This window comes from Microtus pennsylvanicus, chromosome 8 (genome assembly GCF_037038515.1).
Source record: "Microtus pennsylvanicus isolate mMicPen1 chromosome 8, mMicPen1.hap1, whole genome shotgun sequence".
Taxonomy (NCBI): Eukaryota; Metazoa; Chordata; class Mammalia; order Rodentia; family Cricetidae; genus Microtus; species Microtus pennsylvanicus.
The window spans coordinates 60,923,911-60,942,864 of NC_134586.1; the positions used below are offsets into that span (position 1 = coordinate 60,923,911).

Consider the following 18,954-nt stretch of genomic DNA (forward strand, 5'->3'; position numbering starts at 1 on the left):
GGAGTCTCCACATGAGCTACGGAGTGAAGAATGTGGCTGTGGGAAACCCAATGCCCTCGGCCAACAGGGCTGGGCAGGAGTGGGTGAGAGAGGCGAACGGGCAGAGACCCCAGCAGGGGCATCCGATGGAGCCTGGCTGTTTCCAGGACCCCACTGGGCACCCCCTCCCAATTTTCCTCACCCGCCCGCTGAGCCCTTCTTTGATGCTGCCACCTGTGATTACTCAGTACCTATTCCAGGAAGCCTTTTCCAAAGGGGCACCCCAAAAGTCCCCGTTGCCCTTCCCACATAAAGAGCAGCCTATTGGTTAAAAAGGGACCCAGAGCGGGGCGGGGGGGGGGTTCCTTCTGTGGCAGTCAGACCATGGACTCCTGAGGTGAGGGGAACACTGTTAGCCACACAAGTCACTACCTCCTACTTGCGATTTTGGTCCCTGAACTGTCCATATTGTCCAAGGCAAGGACTTGCTGGGGTTTCCTTCACTGGAGCCATCTCAGGGCCAGGTAGAGGGCTGAGGACGTGGGATAGAAAGGTCGTGCGTGCCTTGCCCGCTGCCCTTCAGAAGACAACTGGCAGGGCAGGGAACTGCTCAAGGCAGACAGCCAAGAGGTGCCCATGCTTCTGCAATGACTAAAATGGAGGGAGAGCTTAAGAATAGCAGGAAGGATGCGCTGAGTGGGAGGGACAGGCAGTGCAAAGGCCCTGTGGTGGGAGGAAGAAGATGTGCAAGGCCTTTAAGAAAACTAGAGGGGAAGGAGTGGAGATTTGGGTGATGAATTGCTTCACATAGGCCTGGAGAAGTGACAGACACACTGAATGCCAGGTACCTACTGAGGGCTGTGGGTATGTTATCGATTTAATTTTTTTTTAACCAATGTTTCTAAGTGAGGGGTACTACCCCTCCCTTGGGTGACATACGACAGTGTCTGGAGACGTTTTGGCAGTCATCACAGAGTGGTACTGATACCCCGCCAGGTGACTAGGAATGCTTCAAACATGCCTGTGACACCAGAGGCCTCGCCATTGGGAACAACGCAGTGCAGAGTGTTCACAAGACCAAGGTTAAACTCCCTGCATTTCTCACAGATAAGAGTGAGGATTGCAGGAACTTGCCATTGGCCATGCTAGCTGCCTTTCCTCAATCCACTCTGGGAACTCCAGGCACAGGGCTGATCTGCCTGTCTCACTAATTGCGCATGCCCTGGGCATGGTCCTCAGTGAACATCATCACCTAGAACACAGAACTTTGCCCTGGTTTCTGTCCTCTGACTTGAAAGTTCCCGGGATCCAGCTCAGGGAATGGTCCCTGGATTTGGGTCCTGAGAAGTGATGGTGGCGAAGGCAGGGTGTTGCCAATCATCCGGCCAGTGCCAGCACTGCCCTGCCTCCTGTCACACGCAGCCTCAGGTGGTGTCTGTTTGGCGCCTTCCCTCAGTGTAACCCTGAGAATGGCTTCAGCTCCAGTTTTCTGTGTGGAGAAAGGTGCTTTTCAGCAGAAGGCAAGCCTTTCCCTGAGTTAGAGCCACCGACTCAGTGAATGTCCCTGGGCCTTGTTGTGTCAAGCACTGTTGGAAGTGCTTGCTTGGTTATTGTGGTACCCAGAGCCCATATTGACCTTGATGGGAATATTTGGTATATTGAAGTCTGTGAGATCCCGTTATGGTGCGTGAGGATGCTGTGAGTGTATGTTTCAGACTGGATGTCCCTGGCCCCTTTGAGAGGTGATGATATCTGCTTCATTGGTGTCTGTGTGGTGAGAGAGGGGTCTCAGAGTGTCCCTGCTGTTTTAACATGAGTGGGGTGCTAGTGTCGGGATGTCAGCACTCTAAAGTCCCAATTCAGTGCCTGCTGAAGTCCAGCAGGGAGGGCTGCTTTCCCCTCTGTTCCCAGACATTAATGGGATCTGTTTAGGGTGATGTCCAGCTCTCTTCTTCCTCTCTCTCTCTCTCTCTCTCTCTCTCTCTCTCTCTCTCTCTCTCTCTCTCTCTCTCTCTCCCTCCCTCCCTCCCTCCCCCCCCTCTCTCTGAGTATGAGTGTGGCTGTCCAGCAGGTGGGGCAGAGCCAGGCTGGGCTCTAGGTTGCCCCTCTGCCTGGCTCCAGGAGGGTATCTGCTCTGCCTCCTGAAGTACTTTCTCCAATTAATGCCCAAACCCTGAGGCAGGAGAAGGTGCAAGGTAGGACCACAGTGGTCCTAGATCAGATGGGGATGGCTGGGGCCCTAGGGACCATGTGGGGTAGCTGGGCCATCCTTGGGAGGCAGGACAGGTCAGGGAACCCAGGTCCCATGTAGGACACTACAAGAGGAATTCTCATAGGCCCCGAGCCAGGCCTGGGATACCTGGCCCAGTCCCTGTGTAAGTGCCAGGGAGGAGAATACCTCTTCTGATCTCAGGCTGCAGGCCAGTGCTTGTATACGGACCCGGACAGTACAGTCAGAGGCTCAGCGAGAGGTGCTATGAAGGGGGTGGGAGGGGAGGCACAAAGTGTGTGTATGCTCGCTCAGCAAACAGTGATGCATTGTGGGTCCTGTGAGGTGGGCCACTTCCTACAACTGCATGTGCTCACCCACTACCCTGCCTGCTTGTAGGACACCTGTGTGTGGCTAGGCTGAGGACAAGGGGCTGCAGTCCTGGACTGTCCATCCCCACAAAAGCTTGCTCATTAGTGGTAGGAGCATCAAGGTTTGTGTGTGTGGTGTGGTTTGTGGTGTGTGTGTGTGTGTGGTGTGGTGTGTGTGTGTATGTGTGTGGTATGTGTGTGGTGTGTGTGTATGTGTGTGGTGTGTGTGTGGTATGTGTGTGATGTGTGTGTATGTGTGTGTGTGGCGTGTGTGTGTATGTGTGTGTGTGGCGTGTGTATGTGTGTGGTGTGTGTGTGGTGTGTGTGTGGTGTGTGTGTGATGTGTGGTGTGGTGTGTGTGTGTATGTGTGTGTGTGTGGTGTGTGTGTGTGTGGTGTGTGTGATGTGTGTGTATGTGTGTGTGTGTGATGTGTGGTGTGGTGTGTGTGTGGTATGTGGTGTGTGTATGTGTGTGTGTGTGGCGTGTGTGTGTGTATGTGTGTGTGTGGTGTGTGTGATGTGTGTGTATGTGTGTGTGTGATGTGTGGTGTGGTGTGTGTGTGTGTGATGTGTGGTGTGTGTGATGTGTGTGTATGTGTGTGTGTGGTGTGTGGTATGTGTGTAGTATGTGTGGTATGTGGTGTGTGTGGTGTGTGTGTATGTGTGGTGTGTGTGTGTATAATCTGGAAATCAACCTCAGGAGTGTTCCTCAGGATCCACCTACCTTGTTTTTAAAGAGTTTCTCACTGGCCTAGGACTTGCAATTAGTCTAGGTTTCCTGTCTCTGCCTCCCAGCACTAGGGTCACAGATGTGGACTACCACATCTGGTGTTTTTACGTGTGGTATGTGTGATGTCTGTGTATGTGTGTGTGTGGTATGTGTGATGTCTGTGTATGTGTGTGTGTGGTGTGTGGTATGTGTGGTATGTGGTGTGTGTGGTGTATAGGATGTGTGTGGTGTGTGTGGGGATCTAATGATCAAATTCACATCTTCATGTGTGTACGCAAGCACCTTACTGACTGAACCTCTTCTGGAATAATTCAGAACAAATGGACCATATATATATATATATATATATATATATATATATGAACACCACCCCCAGCCCAGCTCCACCCTGCACAGCTTCTGACATCCATCCCCACAGCCTATGCTGTACTTCCTTAGGACAGTGACTTGCTAGCTTTCTCTGAACACAAACTGTGGCCAGGTGGGGTCCTAAGAACTACTTGTCTGTCTTTAATAGGCACAGCAACTTTCTGACCTGAGCAATGTATAATCATCTCTGATCTACAAAAATTGATCTGGAGGAGTTAAGCAACTTGTCTGAAGTCACGGGGACAGTTAGTGACAGGCAGTGTTAGAACTTAGGTGATCCAGTTTTGGAGGGGTGCCACTGTATTCTCCCTGTCTGCCTGGGAGGTGCCCAGTGGTGAGACTCGGAGCCCATGCAGCTGCAGGAGGGCCTTGATGCTTATCCTGGAGCCGGAGAGAAGCATGTTCCTTCTGAACAAGTGGTGTGGGCCCTGTGAAGGGCAGCTGTGGGGAGCATGACCTGACTGAAGCCCGGGCCTGGGTGAGGACAGCAAACCTCGGTGTTGGGTGGGAGGCAAATCGCTTGGTCTGACTCTCAGGCATAACCCTCTAGAGGATTTACACCAGAGCTGCTTTTGGCTCAGAGGTCTGTGTGTGCAGAGGAGGACTGGCATCCAGGGGCTGCCGGGAGCAGGAATCCAGGGTCAGTTTTCTGCTCTGGCCTGATAAGCCTGTGTCCCCAGGGCGGCATGGTGGACGACCGGAGTGAAGATTCCATGTCCGTTTCTACCCTGAGCTTTGGTGTTAACAGACCCACGATCTCCTGCATCTTTGACTGTAAGTTACAGTTGGTGGCGTCTGAATGTGTACGCATGACATCACACTTGGAGTGGAGTTCCATAGTCAGGAGTGTATATATTGAGGCTCTATAGGACCGACTATGTGCTTCCAGGCCAGTCAGGTCTTTTGGTATGTGTGCCTGTGTACATGTGGGCATTCGCATCTGAGTGATGGGATGTGCAATCAGGTCACTCTCACCGTGAGTTTGGCCTCCGTTTCCCTCCTCCACTCTTTCTCTCCCTGGGATTGGATAGGCTCAGAGGATGCAAGCTGCTTCCTCTGGGCTAGAGGCTCGCTCTGCATGCCTTGCCATTTCCATATACAGCCAGAGTGTGCTGACCTTCCTGGGGCAGACCCTCCTCTTCCTGTAGCTCCAGTCTTTAGCAACCCTATTGATCACATGGCATCTCTGTTTTCTCCTGAATGAAGATGGGAATCGCTACCATCTGCGTTGCTACCTGTACCAGGCCCGAGACCTGCCAGCCATGGACAAAGACTCATTCTCAGGTAGGTGGAAAAAGGGGAGGAGCCGGAACTCCCAGTGGGAGGGCTCTAAGTGTGCGCTGTGGCTGGCAGCATCTTTGAGTGGCTGACTTCAGTGAGGTTTGGATACTGTTCCCAGGTCCTGATGATTCTTCCTCATCAAGGCAGCTACCTCTCATGTGAGACCTCTGCCGGAAATGACTTGGCTGATTGTCTCTTCCTTCCCAGGGGCCATTCTTTGTTAGGTCTCTAGTGATGTCTTTCTCTATGTAGGTCACTCTGTGTGGACCCAGCTCCCTGAGACCCCTGCCTTCCCAGGCCCAGCTCCTATATTGCCTGACTGGCCTGGGGTTCTTTATGGAAGACTTGGCTATACAGTTCCATGCATCCTTGCTTCAGAAACACACTTATCCAGGTCACTCAGTTTCCCGCCCTCCTTGTTCCCTTTCACACTGCCCCAAGCATAACCAGACTTCTTCCTCCCCTGTTTTGAAGCATAGACCGTGACAGATGAACCTGTCGTATTTGCCCCATCAGGCAAAGCATTGAGGTGTGGTGACTGTGGCCTCACCCATGAGCCACCAGCCCCGCCAGCTTCGATCCACAATTGCAAGCCTCCTGCATGTGCCTGACCTTTGCATTTAATGCCCTTCTCAGCCTAGAATGCATTTCTTCCTCAAGTTCAACTTTAGGACCCAGATCACATGTCCTCTGGTTCCCCCAGTGCTTGCCACCTCCCTGGGACATTTCTCTGTGTCCCTATCCACTGTGGGGCTCAGCTGTGGTCTGTCTGCTGCAGTCTTCCCACCAGCTGGGTGCTCACACAATGAGGTGCCCGGTTTTCCCTCAGAATCTTCAGCACTGGACATCTGAAGGGCAGACATTTATGGAGCACCTCTGTGCACCAGCCAGGTGTCCCACCTCTTTATTTTATAGGTAAAGAAATACTCAGGCGGGTTCCCTAAATTGCTTGAGTTGAAAGAGTTGACAGGTGACAGAGTTGAGAATTAAGTCCAAAGTGGTTCCCTCACAAGTACCTACCTATGGTTAAGGAGGATAGGGTTCCGTGCGAGTGGCCTTCTGGTCACAGAATGGCTATACAGCTTATAGTCACATGTCAGTCCTTCTAAGCCCAACCTCTCTTTCCTTCACAGAAGCTGTAGTTCCCATCCAGGTTCCTGGGTTCTCAGTGACCTGCCCCCTATCCCCACTCAGCTAAGCACCGGCACCTGGAGTACCTCCCTCCTGGGCTTTGGGGGCAGGTCCTGAGAGAGCCCTTTGCACAGGGACATTGGCAGGCTGGGGGCAGTTCGACATCTACAGTGGCTGTGTCTAGGACTTTGACGTTGGAGCTGGCACTGAGGACTGTAGAAATGGACTGAGCCCCAGACCAGTCTTTTCCTTTTAGCGGCGTGGTGCGTGGGTGAGGGTAGAAGGCTGTTTGTCTTCTGTGAACTGAGCTGGTTAAGGACCCCAAAGGTAGCCTGGGCAGCTGGAGCTCAGCGTGTGGATCATGCAGCAGGGTCAGCAGGCACTGGTCTGGGAGATGTCATACTTTCCACCCAGATAAACATCCCTTGAGCTTTGAGGGCGCTGCCCAGGGCTTCCTCAGAGGCCATGGGCTTCTGAATGAAAGGCCCGATTGAGCAGCAGCTGGGAAGGAAAACAGCAGCCAACACGGGGGAACCTATAAAACTCGGAGTGTTTATTTTCACTCCCAAACCCTAAACCAAAGCGATTTCTCCCCGGGAACTGACCCTGGGGTGGCTGGCTGCTCAAGGCTGTGCCCGGCCACTGGCTGCCATAGCTGAGGAGCCTGGTGTTTGAAGCCGGAATGTCTGAGGCCAGGGGAGGGTCTAGCTGTGACTGCTACTACTGGGAGCATCTTTCAGCTACCTTCCCGCTGTCCAGGGTCATGCGGTCCTCTGCTGCCCACCGTTTTCCCACCGCTAGCCTGTGGGTGTGGAGTTTGGAGGAGATACTTGTCGGAGGCTACTGTTCGGTGGCCTGGGGACTGCACCTCAGTGGGGCCTGCCCTTGGGGCCACATCTGCTCTCTAGACCCAAGGAAGGTGTCTGTGGTGTATGCTTGAGTCGAGTGTGTGCAGCAGAGGTCAGGCAGAGAGTATAAGATGCAGCTCGTACCAGTTGTCTTCTCTGATATTGGTGCGGGCTTTGCTCTGAGCTAACAGCCGTGACTCCCAAGGACTGAGAGACATCACTTGCCATCGGCTCTGCTCCTGGCTCCATCTTGCCTGACCCTTCAAAGTGGCAGCATCATGCCATCTCCCAACACAGTCCAAGCCCACATCTTCCTAATTCTATGTATACCAAGGCTACTGGAGGCTAGAAGCTGTCTGCCTTGTCTTATCCCCACTGAGAACTGCTTCTGTATTGGATGGAGCCGTGGTCCCACTGACACCTGCCATTCCCTATACAGAGGATCTTGGGAAGTGCTGTCTTACAGCCTTTCAGGAACAAAGATATGTTTATTATTTAGACCCCTTTTTTGGCCTTAAGGTCAGAGGGCTCCAAGGTGTATTCCTTGACTAACCCGGTCAAGAAGAGATGGCAGACAGGCCAGATGCTACACGATTTAGTGACTCAGGAGGTGAAGGGTCTACTTATGATGTCCCACATTCCTCTGCTGGCCTGTAGTCCACTGAAGTTGAAACAATGTGTCTCTGAGAGGTGTTCCTGCTAGGGCGGGTCACAGTGGGGTCTGCTGAGCCTCAGCTCACCTGTGCTGTAGTGGTCCCTAGATTTGGGTGTCACTGGGGACTTCCTGCTCTCGGGCTTCTGATGTCTCCATGCTACTTGGCCCTCCTCTTCTAATCTAGGCTTTCTATTCAAGTTGGCTCTGGTGGTGGCGGGAGTGGGGGATGGGGCGGCATCCACCCATCAGGCATGGGAAGGGGTTTTCCAGACTGCATCAGAGGCTTGTGAAACGCTTCACTTAGAAAGGGTTCCTGGGAAAGAGACTGGGGAACGGGTCCCAGCTTTACGATACACAGCGGCTGTCTAACCTGCTTCAGCGCTCCTTAATGCCTTCCCAAGAGCTGGAAGCATGCATGAGTTGGGACTCAGCCAGATTTCTCAGCACCAGTCAAGGGCCCTTTGATATCTGTCCACCATCCCTTCTACTGCCGCGCTCTGGCTCTAGTACTGCCTTCTGCCTCTCACTCAGGTCAGTTGCTTAACCTGTGCATGGCTGGCATCTGGGCACACCTCGCTCTTTTTAGTTTTTTTTTTTTCTTGAATCAGGCTAGGAGAACCTCCTTTGGGAACCTAACTGGATGCAGCCAGGCGAGACCAGCCCCTACTTACTTGTGTCACTGTGGCTCTTAACTTGGGTAGTGACTATCCTCACCCAGGGGTCACACTGAAGAGATTGGCTGGAGTCTCCTTCATCTCTGCATCCCCAGTACCGAGCTACCCTTCCGCACAGTAGACAGTCAGTACATGGGTACTGCATGGGCCATGTGTTACCAGCGCCCCTGCAGTGACACCCTTGCACCTAGAGCCTTTGGCTAATTTGAATGATGCCCAAGAATATGAGGAAAACATTAAAAACAATTTTATGTTTTCAGGCATCCTGCCCAACAGCTTTCTAAAGGGTCACTAAGTAGCTTCCAATAGGAAAGAACACTTAACTTTGCCACTGCCTGCCAATGCTGGGTTTGATAATTTTGAACATTTTTTTTCTAAATTTTTATTTCATTTATTTTTTAAATTTTATTTTATTGTGTGGTAGGGATTCATGTTGTTCAGGCTGGTGTGGAACTCACTATGTAGCTAAAGATGACCTTGAACTCCTGACTCCTTCCTTCAGCTCCTGAGTGCTGGGTTATAGGCCTTTTTCTTGACTTTGTAGTCATGGTATTGCTGTGGCATAGTTTGAACTTGCGTTGTTTTGATTTCCTTTCTTATGGGGATGGCACAGAGTACTAGGAGTCAGGCCAGCCTCAGCCTCCTGGGATCTCAGGCTAGTGTTCCTGGGTCCAGCTTTTTCTTTGGCGGTTGCGTTGGGAGGGGTACTACCGTAAGTCATAGCCTCTAGTCTGGCTGATGGATGGGAACACAAGTGTCATCTGGAGCTCCAGGAAGGTCCGGGCAGCAGGGCTGGCCCAACACCATACAGAAAATGTCCTGGGGCTTGGTGACAGGTCCTTGGCTCTCTTGTGAGGGAACCTGGTGGCATCCTCAAGTGGTCTGTTTCTAGAGCCTCAGAGAGCTCTGTCCAAACATGCCCTGTTGGCGGTTGCTTTAGCTGTTTGTGTCTTGCAGCCCTCAGGCTGGCTGGACTCTGGACATGGTGATCTGACCCTTCCCTCCCCCCTGACCTGCAACCCCGTGCTCTTTGCTTCCCTGACAGAGGATGTGTCTGTGAGTCCATGAGTCCATCTGGCCACCTGGCTGCTGCTTATGTCTTTTGCAGGGATGGGGGTGGGGAGATGGGCGGGGGTGGTTGTGGAGGCTGGGCCCTGGGCACACAGTAGCCCAGTGTCTGAGGCCCAAGGCCTCCAGGCCTGTTCTTTACAATGCTTTTGTTGTCCTCTTCCCTCCCATGGGTGGGTGGGGTGCATGTGTGTGGGTCTGGGTGAGTTTTGTTTGTAAGCTGCCCCTCTCTGTCCCCCAGCGCTGAGCTCATTGCCTGGGCTGCTGGAGCTGCTGGAAAGAGCCAGCCTGCTCGGAGGCCTGCGTGGGGGGTGCTGCCAACACCAATACAACGTGCATGGCCGCTACAATGTGCAATTGTGACCTTTGTGTAAACGCGGTCGGTCTGGGGCCCGCACGCTTATAAAAATAAAGCATTGGGAAGCACAGGGGGGTGGGAACAAAAGAGGCTTTTTCGCTGGCTCTCTAATATGGTTTTATTTATCGGAACGCGCCCTCCTTCCCTTACTGGAACTGGGAGAGGTTCTCTGCCGAGCTTGGAGCTGATGGTATCACAGCCAGACGGTTTCATTAAACGCACAGACGCCGCCAGGCCTTGCCAGGGGCAGAAGGAAGAGGGCTCGGGGCCAGCCTGCCAGGGCCTGTGCATGGATGTGGAGTCCCATGCCAGGGAGGCACTCCCCCGGGGAGTCTCTCTCTCTGTTAAGGGCATCCCGTTGCCCTCTTCCAACCACAGAGTCAGGTTCAAAGCCAGTATCACAGGGATGCCCTCCATGACTCCCCTACTGCACCTCAGTTCCTGAACTAGCAGGCTTGACTCAAGTTCGGTGCCCACCAGCTAACCTGGTGTGGTTCTGCCACAGGTGCCTAGGGCTTCCGACTGTGAGGCAGATGCCCTCACACTCACTCTTGAGTGACAGTCACAGTGTTGAAGCTCGCTGTCTCCCTTTAGTGGAAGTCCTACTCTTAGCTCGTCTTCCCACCTCTTATATAGTCACTTTGTGCCAACCACGCTCTCTGTCACTTCCTGTGCAGGGGTCTCGGTTTGTCTCATGGTCTCCTTATGGTCAGAAACCTGGCCTGATTCCCTGTCTCCCCACCCTGACCTGTGATTGTTTGGATGGCTCTACACCGTTTGAGGCCACTGGTGCTCTCTTGGGTCACACGGGAAGTTAATGGCTGTGTTGGGGGTGGTCTGGGTTTTGACATTTGGAATAGAGCTGGGGCTGAAGCTATCAGCTGTGTTAAGGCCCTGTGCTTGGTCTTCTCAGACAGCCGGCTCCAGCTGCCAGCTTCCTGTGTCCCACCTCTCCTGTCCATGTGCTCTAAACACCTGTCACTTGGGAGGAAAAGGACCTCACACCTAAACTGCTGTGCTCTTGGGGGAAAATAGAACACCCACCCTCCAGCACTTTGCTCCTCTCCCAAACCATGCACACCATTCCTATGACCTCACACTGGTGTCCCAAAGAATCCCACAATGTCACCTGGAGCTTGCTAGAGAGTCAAGGACCCTACTCTGCTACATCAGATGTGCAAGAGACCTGTGGAAACATTCTAGGTGACTCCATGGTAACTCTACATTTGGGGACCACTGTTCTAGAATCTGCTCTAATTATACCAACTTGCCTTTGGACAAGGCAGAGAAAAGGACTGGCTGGGTCCCAGGCTAATGGGGCTGGCAGGCTGCACAGGAATTTTGGGCCCGTGAGGAGCTCACACCGTGCAGTGCCTAACAGCTCTTGGCCCTGCGTCCACCTGAGGCCGAGCCACCTCTGCCTGTACTAGTACAGGAGCCTCATAGCTGGTTCATCCTATGGCTTGTGTGTCTCCTGCTGGTCTCTATGTGGCAATGGGGGCAGGGGTATGAGCTGCTGAAGAAAGGTGCTGGCCATGTCCTGCTGATGCTCTCAGGGTGCCTAGGACCCAACGCTTGTGCCCTACTCCCCTCATCCTCCAAGAATCCAGATGTACCATGAACACACTTCCTGCCCTTTGCCCTTATTCTTCCAGGCTCTTATTCAAATTCTCACCGTTTGGGCAGATAGTTGATATTCTGCTTCAGTCGTGCCCCCAACTCCTAATGCCTGGTCCCTAGTGTGGCATGAGGAAAGCACCCAGGAAATCCTTGTTGTAGAGATGAGTGGGCCACACAGGCACCCACTTTTTCTCGCACACCTTTGTCAGATAGGAGTGAAGAAAGGGAAGGTCTGAAGTTGCAAGCCAAGGTCAGGCTCTATCTTCAAGTGGTGATAGCTGGCCTCGGATGGCATCTGGCCTGAGTGTTGTTAGTCCAGAGTGGAGCCACAGCCATGCTCTGGCTCTGTGGCCCTGTGACTCCCGAACCATCAGCCAAATCCTGTGTCCTTTTTCCCTGCACCCACACAGATCCCTATGCCATCGTCTCCTTCCTGCACCAGAGCCAGAAGACGGTGGTGGAGAAGAACACCTTGAACCCCACCTGGGATCAAACCCTCATCTTCTATGAGATCGAGATCTTTGGTGAGCCAGCCAGTGTCGCCGAGTATCCGCCCAGCATTGTGGTGGAGCTGTATGACCACGACACCTACGTGAGTATGATGACCTGCTACCTCTCTCTGTTGCCCATTTCCCTGGGCAAAGCCGGGCTGTGAGTGTTGGGACTTCTGCCCAAGGCTTGGGCTGGTGGCTGCCCCCCTCATGGCTCACTGAGATGATTTAGAGGAGTTAAAATGGGTGATGCCCCTTGGCAGACATGGCTAATCAAACCGTGGGAAGGGAAGAGCTCCAGAAAGGGAACAGAGTTGTGGAGCAGGGTCTGGCTTTTCTGCAGGTCTACCTTGTCCCTTCTCGCCACTGTTTTTAATCAAGCACTTTCTGTACTGGGCTGAGTGACCCACCTCTTGCCTGAGGTTTGTGGTCTAGGTGGGAACTGAGATGCCCAGCATGTGAAGAACCCTCTAGATGAGACAGAGTGTCTGGGGTACCATACGGCCCTGTGGTCCACCGGTGCTGTTCAACAGAATATCCTGTGACCATGCTATGCTTTCTGGCTGTGCTCTCTGGGAGGGGATCCACCAGCTTCATATGGGGACACTTGAAGGGCACTTTGTTTTTCTTTCTTTCTTTCTTTTTTTTTTTTTTTGGTTTTTCGAGACAGGGTTTCTCTGTGGTTTTGGAACCTGTCCTGGAACTAGCTCTTGTAGACCAGGCTGGTCTCGAACTCACAGAGATCCGCCTGCCTCTGCCTCCCAAGTGCTGGGATTAAAGGTGTGCGCCACCCCCGCCCGGCATTGAAGGGCACTTGTACCAATGGAGAACATGAGTTTTAAATTCAAGTAACTGCAACAGGGTGTATTGTGCATGCAATGTAATTGGTGGAGAGCTTGCTTAGCATGCAAAAAGCCCCGGATTTGATCCCTGGCACTGTGTAAGCTGGGCCTCCAGGCATGGTGGTGCATGTCTGTAATCCCAGCATTTGAGAGGTAGAGGCAGGAGGATCAGGAGTTCAAGGTCCTCCCTGGCTACCTATCAAGTTTGAAGCCATTCTGGGGTACCTGAGACCTTGCCTAATAATAAAACAAATCAAAACAAAACACCACCCACAAAAATCTGAAGGTGACTAATGTTCCAGTATCACACAATACTGTGCAAAATATCAGGGGAAGCTGGGGTGAAGACAAAAATCCTGAAACAAACGTGGGAGGGGAACATAGAAGGACATTCTAGCAAATATTGGGGCTGCTGGATGACGAATAGAAAGAATGAGGCCAGGCAGCTGGGGATAGGGGTCAGAAGTAAGGGAGGCCATGAGGTTACACACAAAGAAAAGTAGGTAGAGAGGTCAGGTCTGGGTGGATGCAGCAGCAAGGAGGAGGGGTCGGAAGCTATTTCCAGTAAGAGTTGCCACGACTACACGTCAGAAGTTCTGAGAAGGTGTGTCAGCTAGGGGAGGGAGGTGATGCTCTGTAAGGTGCCCATCAGAAGATGACAGAGGCTAGCAGTGGGCAGCACAGGTCTGGTTTGGGGATGCTGACCTGGGAGTTCTAGAGGAAGCTGAGCTTAAGGCAGGGAGCAACAGGATGAAGCGTCATTGGGCTATGAAGGGAAGGAAGAGTGCAGGTCCTGGTACCTGTGGACAGTGGGAGAAGGTCTATGGGGGCTGGGAGGTACTAGATGGGTACAAGGCAAACTGTAGGTTCCCAGACTGGGCCAGAGCTCTTTGGAGGCCTGCTCGCCCACACCCAGCCATGGTAACTCCTTCTAGAAATGTCTTCTGAACTGTGCCTCTCCCTCTATCTCACTGCCGCTCCCTACTCAGGCTGGGTCCTCTTTGACCTGTCCTTGGCTGGTCAGCCAGAAACTCTCTTTCAGAAAAATCTTCTGGAAATGTTGCTGAAAGCTGCCCCTCTCATGCTTGCCAGGCTAAGAGGGAAGGGAGAACGATGGTCTGTCCTGGGGTAGTGGTGGCTCCAGGGATGAGCTGGGAACCTGCCAGCCCCGCCCCCTACAGAACTCAGCAGCTGAGGGGGCCCTAGGAGCCCCAGACCCTTCCCACTGTTGTGCCGACTGTCCAGTCTGAGCGACAATTCTGGATTGTCACTCACAAGTGTGGTGTGTGTGCTTGCGCTGGTAGCCATTCCTGGGTGGCTCATAGCGATGTTGAGGCCTTCCTGTAGTGTAGTGTGAGAACAGCCAGGGCTGGCTCCCCGTTCCTCTCCTGGGTAAGGGCTGAGGCTTGTGATGTCCACAGCACCATCTGACTGACTCTGCTGACTGCCCCAGGAGCTATGGGTAATCTGTCTGCTGTGACTGAGGTAGGGGAAGGTGGGCATGGAGGGAGGTACGCTGGGAAGAACTGGTGTTCAGTCACTGAGGAGAGGTGGACCGAGTCATGTGGGCAGTAGGAGTGAGGAAGGACGCCAGGTTCAAAAGACATTGTTTTAGTAAGGCTCACCTTGGGAAGCGAGGTCACCTGAAAAAATGGCGACGTTCAGGGTGAAGCAGTTAAGCAAACAAGGGCGTTAAGGAAGTGTAGGCAGACTGTTTCTCATTGCTCTCTGATGGGCTCAGGGATGGATTAAAGACAGGCATGGGGAATACTAGTTGGACAGACAGAAGGACTTCCACAACTGCTGTGGGAATTCCATCCTAGTTGCAGTGAGGGGGCTAGCATCTTGTCCTCCTCACAGTTCCCCCAAGAGGGCAGTGCTCGCCATTCCGCACTAGAGGCTGCCCTGACTTCTGGGGTCCTCTTTAGCCCTGGAGGTCGGATGCAGGCCTAGTCTGGGGCAGGGGGCACTGACTCTTCTTTCTCTACACTGGTCTAGGGTGCTGACGAATTCATGGGCCGCTGTATCTGTCAGCCCAGCCTGGAACGGATGCCCCGACTGGCCTGGTTCCCGTTGACCAGAGGCAGCCAGCCTGCGGGCGAGCTGCTGGCAGCGTTCGAGCTGATCCAGAGAGAGAAGGTAAGGCTGGCTACTATCCAGGCCTGGGAGGCCCAGCTGGGGTGCAGGCCAAGGGTGGTGGGGCTGTCCACATGCTGAACTCAGTAGGAACTGGATGTCTCCCCTGAAGTTAGCCCTCCTACTGACACCCACACGACACACCGTTTCTCATCTCTAAGTCAGGACAATCCTCTTGAGGGCAGATTGTTGGTTTCTGGATGACTAAATCCTCTGGCCAAAGCAGTTTTCCCAGGTCATTCCCTGTCATGGTTTCCAGGAGCCTGGGTAGCTGGGGCAAGGGGTCTCAGGTATGGTGAACACTCACAGCCACTGGGGGCTGGCTGTGCCATGCCTGACTCTAGTCCTTGCAACCAGGACCCTACTGTTAGGTACCAGGCTGTTTTGAGTGCTACCCCAGGCTTGCCGTGCTTCTGTGGCAGCTCTGGATAAGGTGTCTGGAGGACACAGCCTACTGCCTGTTCGACTTGGAACAGCTTGTATCCATGGTCTGTCTGCTACTTGACAAAGTCTGTGGGTGTTGGCCCAGGGTGGCAATGAAGGGGTCTGGGATGGGCGAGGAGCAGGTGAACAATACCCTCTTTTCTCTACCCTAGCCAGCAATCCATCATATTCCTGGCTTTGAGGTAAGTTTTGTTTGTGTGTTTCTCTCCAGTCTCCCTATCTTTGCGGACCCCTATAGGCTTGGGAGGGCAGCTAGCAGGTCCCACCTCAGCCTACCTGAGAGCCCAGGATTCAGGCAAATGACTCAGTAGTGGCCTCAGGGTAGATGACCAGGGGCTGACAGTCCCGTCTTACTCAGTGTCTCCATAACCTCCAGCACAGGTATCACCTGCCTGGAGATGGCTGAGCATCGAGTTCCAAACTGCAGAGATCTCAGAGCCGCCCTTCGGGGCTCTGGGTTGGGCTGGGTATTACTCTCACTAGAGTGGGTTTGACATTTAAGGGAGTGCAGGTTTGACCACAGCCTCTGGGCGTGCAATCCAAGATCAGGGTCTTGCAGTACTGCCTAAGGCCTTTAACTTGTGGCTCAGGCTGACGATCAGAAAGTGTGTTTGGGAGCAGCCCAGTATTGTTTGAAATGCCAATTTCTGGGTCCACTGCCATCTAGGCAAGATCTGAGGGTGGAGGCCCAGCATCCCATACCCACCCGCCCATGTGAAGCTTCTGATGCCCAGGGAGTTTCAAAATGCCAGCTAGCCCATTCCTCCCATGTGATCCCTTCCTCTCCTCTGCTGGCAATGTCCCCTTGGTCCTCTCCCTCCTTTGCCTGGAGGTCCCAGTAGAAAACCTGTGTTTTCTTCCTTGTTCCATTTTAGCAAGTTCAGAGAGAGCTGCTTGGGCTGTTGGTAAACATAGGGTCCGATGGTCGTAACCCCACAAGCTCTTCCCACACCCTTTGCTTCTCCTCGCCCTCTCCTGCCAGCCTCCTCCCCCTGCCCACGCTTGTCCTGTCAGAACTGGTGCCCCCAGCTCCGCTAGTCCTGGGGATTCGATGTGACTTTTCATGGCTGCCCAAGTCAAGAATACAGTTCTACAGCTTTGCTTGAGGCCCAATTTCTTCGGGGGCTGCTACACAGGGTCCCAGGTCCCTCCTACCGCCTGTCTGATGTTCTCCCTCCTGCCACTTCTGGAGAGGAACAGACGCTCTCAGTCCATTGTCCCTTCTTCATATGGGAGGGTGTGGTGAAGGAGCTGCCATGCTCCCCCTTGGTGGGAGGGCTTTCTGTGGGTGCCATCCTGGTCACAGCCAGTGCTTCTGGTTACTAATGGAGACCCTTTGCTTTCCCGGTTCTCGCCCTGTCTCCCGGATGCGGACCATGCTAGATGCATGAAACGTCAAGTATACTGGATGAGGTGAGCTGGACTCAAGGATGGGGGAGCTGGTAGACCTGGGGGTGGGGAGGCAAAGACTAGCTTCCAAGCTCCTGTCACAGGGTGACCAGGCTACAGAGTGCAGCCACAGCTGCCTGGGGTACGGCCTGTGAGGTCATTCTAGCCCCAGGGGCTTGATGCCCTCTTATAGTCCAGACTTATACAGATGACTTGAATAGCAATACTGAGTTTTGTCTGGTTGAGTACCAGATGGCATATTTTCAGACATAAAAATTGGGCAGCTGCCAGAGTAGCCAAGGAAACCTTTCTGGTGGTGGAAGCAGTGTAAGGGCTTTGACAAAGTGCTGAAGAAGGTGGGAGGCACACGTCTTTGGTCCAGGGAGCCTAGGTGCAGGGTGAAGACGGATGGGAAGAGCACTCTGCGCAGAGGCCGAGCAGGAAAAAGCCATCGTGTCCTCCATCAGGGAGTCAGGGACTCCCTGGGCTGGGTTGAGAGCGGATACCACTTGACATTTTCGGTGCAATTTGGACTTGAAGTGCAGGATCAATCAGGATGTGGGATTGTAGCCCGCCTCCCTTCCCTCACTTCCTTTCACTCCCAGGCAGAGGTGGGGGCCTGCCAGCTGCTGGCCCTCTTCGCGCCTGACAGGCGGCCTCCTGCTTCTGGCGGCCATGCAGAGAGACTGCCGATTTGGAAGGCAACATAGAACCCTAGCCAAAACCCACAGCCTGTGCTGAAGAGGACCCAGCCTAGGGATGAATTATGACAGACTCCGAATCCTTCGTGACCGGATGTGTCATATGGAATAGCGAGTGCTCGGACTCAGGGCGAGGATGCGGCTGTGGCCTGGCTACCATGAAGCAAATCAAAACTGTAGCTTGGGGCCAGACCCTGAAGGGTTGAGCATCAGGGCTGGCCAGGCCCCCTGCTGAGGCTTCCTGTGGTCAACAGCACCATAGGACAGTGATCCTTAGGAGATTCCTGGATACAGGCGGGGCCAGCCCAGCAGGTTCAAAGGGTTCAAGGCCCAGGGAGGTGACCCATCCTATAAGATGACCTTGTGATGCCCCTTATCCCAGAGGGTACCAGTGTAACCCTTGGCCCTGAGTTCAGCACATTTCCCCTGACTGAAGGCTGAGTGTCCTGCCAAGAACTTGGGACTTACTCAGTTTTAAGGCTCCCCAGAGGTTGAGAGGAGGCAGGTCATTCTCCTTGCTGTTCTGCTCCTGCGGAAAGCTTGTTGACCCAGCAGAGGACTTTCTGTCTTTTCTGTGTGGTGGCCCAGGACCTGCTTATGCTCCCTGTTAACTTCTCCCAACCTCCCAGTCCAGTCACCCTGCACACTGTGCCCACTCCCCAGGGAGCCTGGGAGCACAGCAGGAGCGAGGGTATGGTAGGAAGCTCTTATGCAGGGCGCCTGCACCGTACAGCCGGGTGTGAGAAGAGAGACTGGGGAGGAGGCCTTTGAGACAGTTACAGTTGTGGGGCCTGCTGGAGCTGAGTCAGGAGAAATAGAGAGGCCGTGTCTAGAGGGTGGTTAAGTCCAGGAGTACCCAACTGCCAGCACAGCTAGGTGGCAAGCCACACGTGCCCCCATGATGCTGAAAGGCCTGTACGCGAGGCCTGGGACTGACTGCCCAGGAGAATGGTTTCTGGAGCAGGACAGAGGATGAGACCCTGGAAGAGGGGACCCTGAGCTAGCAGTTGAAGCAGGAAGGTTTTGGAAACAGCGCCTTGGGCTAGAGACACTGTGCAGCTGCATCGGGACCCTGCAGTAGCAACAACAGCCTCTCTCCCAGGCTCTCTGCCATGGGAACACCACTCTGTGGGGCTCTAGGTGGGGGAAGCCAGGCTGCTTTGCTTGCTGGGGGCTTTACAGTGTGCAGAGTCCTGAGCCCTTGTGGAGAGCAGACGTTGCCTTTTGGCCTTTGTCCTTTTTTTGAGCTTCTTCCCATCCTTCTTTGTCTCATCCTTCTTCTGTGCCCTCCTTGGCCCATCTTCCTTCCCACCTCTTCTGAGCCCCCCTCCCCTTTATTGGTCTTGAGAACAAAGGCAGTTCAGGCTGCCAAGAGGAATGAGTTCAAAGAAACTGCAATTTTAGATTTCCTGAGAACTGGCGCATATGCGCATGTAGTGCGCATGGGCATGTTGGTGAGAACACACGTGCGCACATACATGGCAGACGAGGTGCTGGGAGTTTCTTACTAGTGGGGCTCTTAGGACTGGGAAGACCTTCCCCAGGGCCTGGGGGATCTGACTGCCCAAAGGACATGGTTGGTTGTTCCTCTTCTCTTCTGCTCTGAGGGAAAGGATGCCCTGGTAGAGGGCAGCATATGTTTCTTGGCTGCTTGTGCT

The 18,954-nt window shown here is 53.6% G+C and overlaps 1 protein-coding gene across 16 annotated transcripts in view; it reads left to right on the plus strand.

Annotated features, from left to right (window-relative positions):
- Dysf (dysferlin) overlaps positions 1-18,954 on the plus strand; it is a 202,718-nt gene that overhangs the window by 118,003 nt on the left and 65,761 nt on the right. For all 16 annotated transcript variants that reach the window (XM_075983655.1, XM_075983659.1, XM_075983657.1 and 13 more), the window contains 6 exons: positions 4,339-4,432; positions 4,865-4,942; positions 11,704-11,885; positions 14,625-14,765; positions 15,359-15,388; positions 16,590-16,619. In XM_075983655.1, coding sequence (XP_075839770.1) covers positions 4,339-4,432; positions 4,865-4,942; positions 11,704-11,885; positions 14,625-14,765; positions 15,359-15,388; positions 16,590-16,619 — 555 coding nt within the window. The remainder of the gene's footprint in view (positions 1-4,338; positions 4,433-4,864; positions 4,943-11,703; positions 11,886-14,624; positions 14,766-15,358; positions 15,389-16,589; positions 16,620-18,954) is intronic.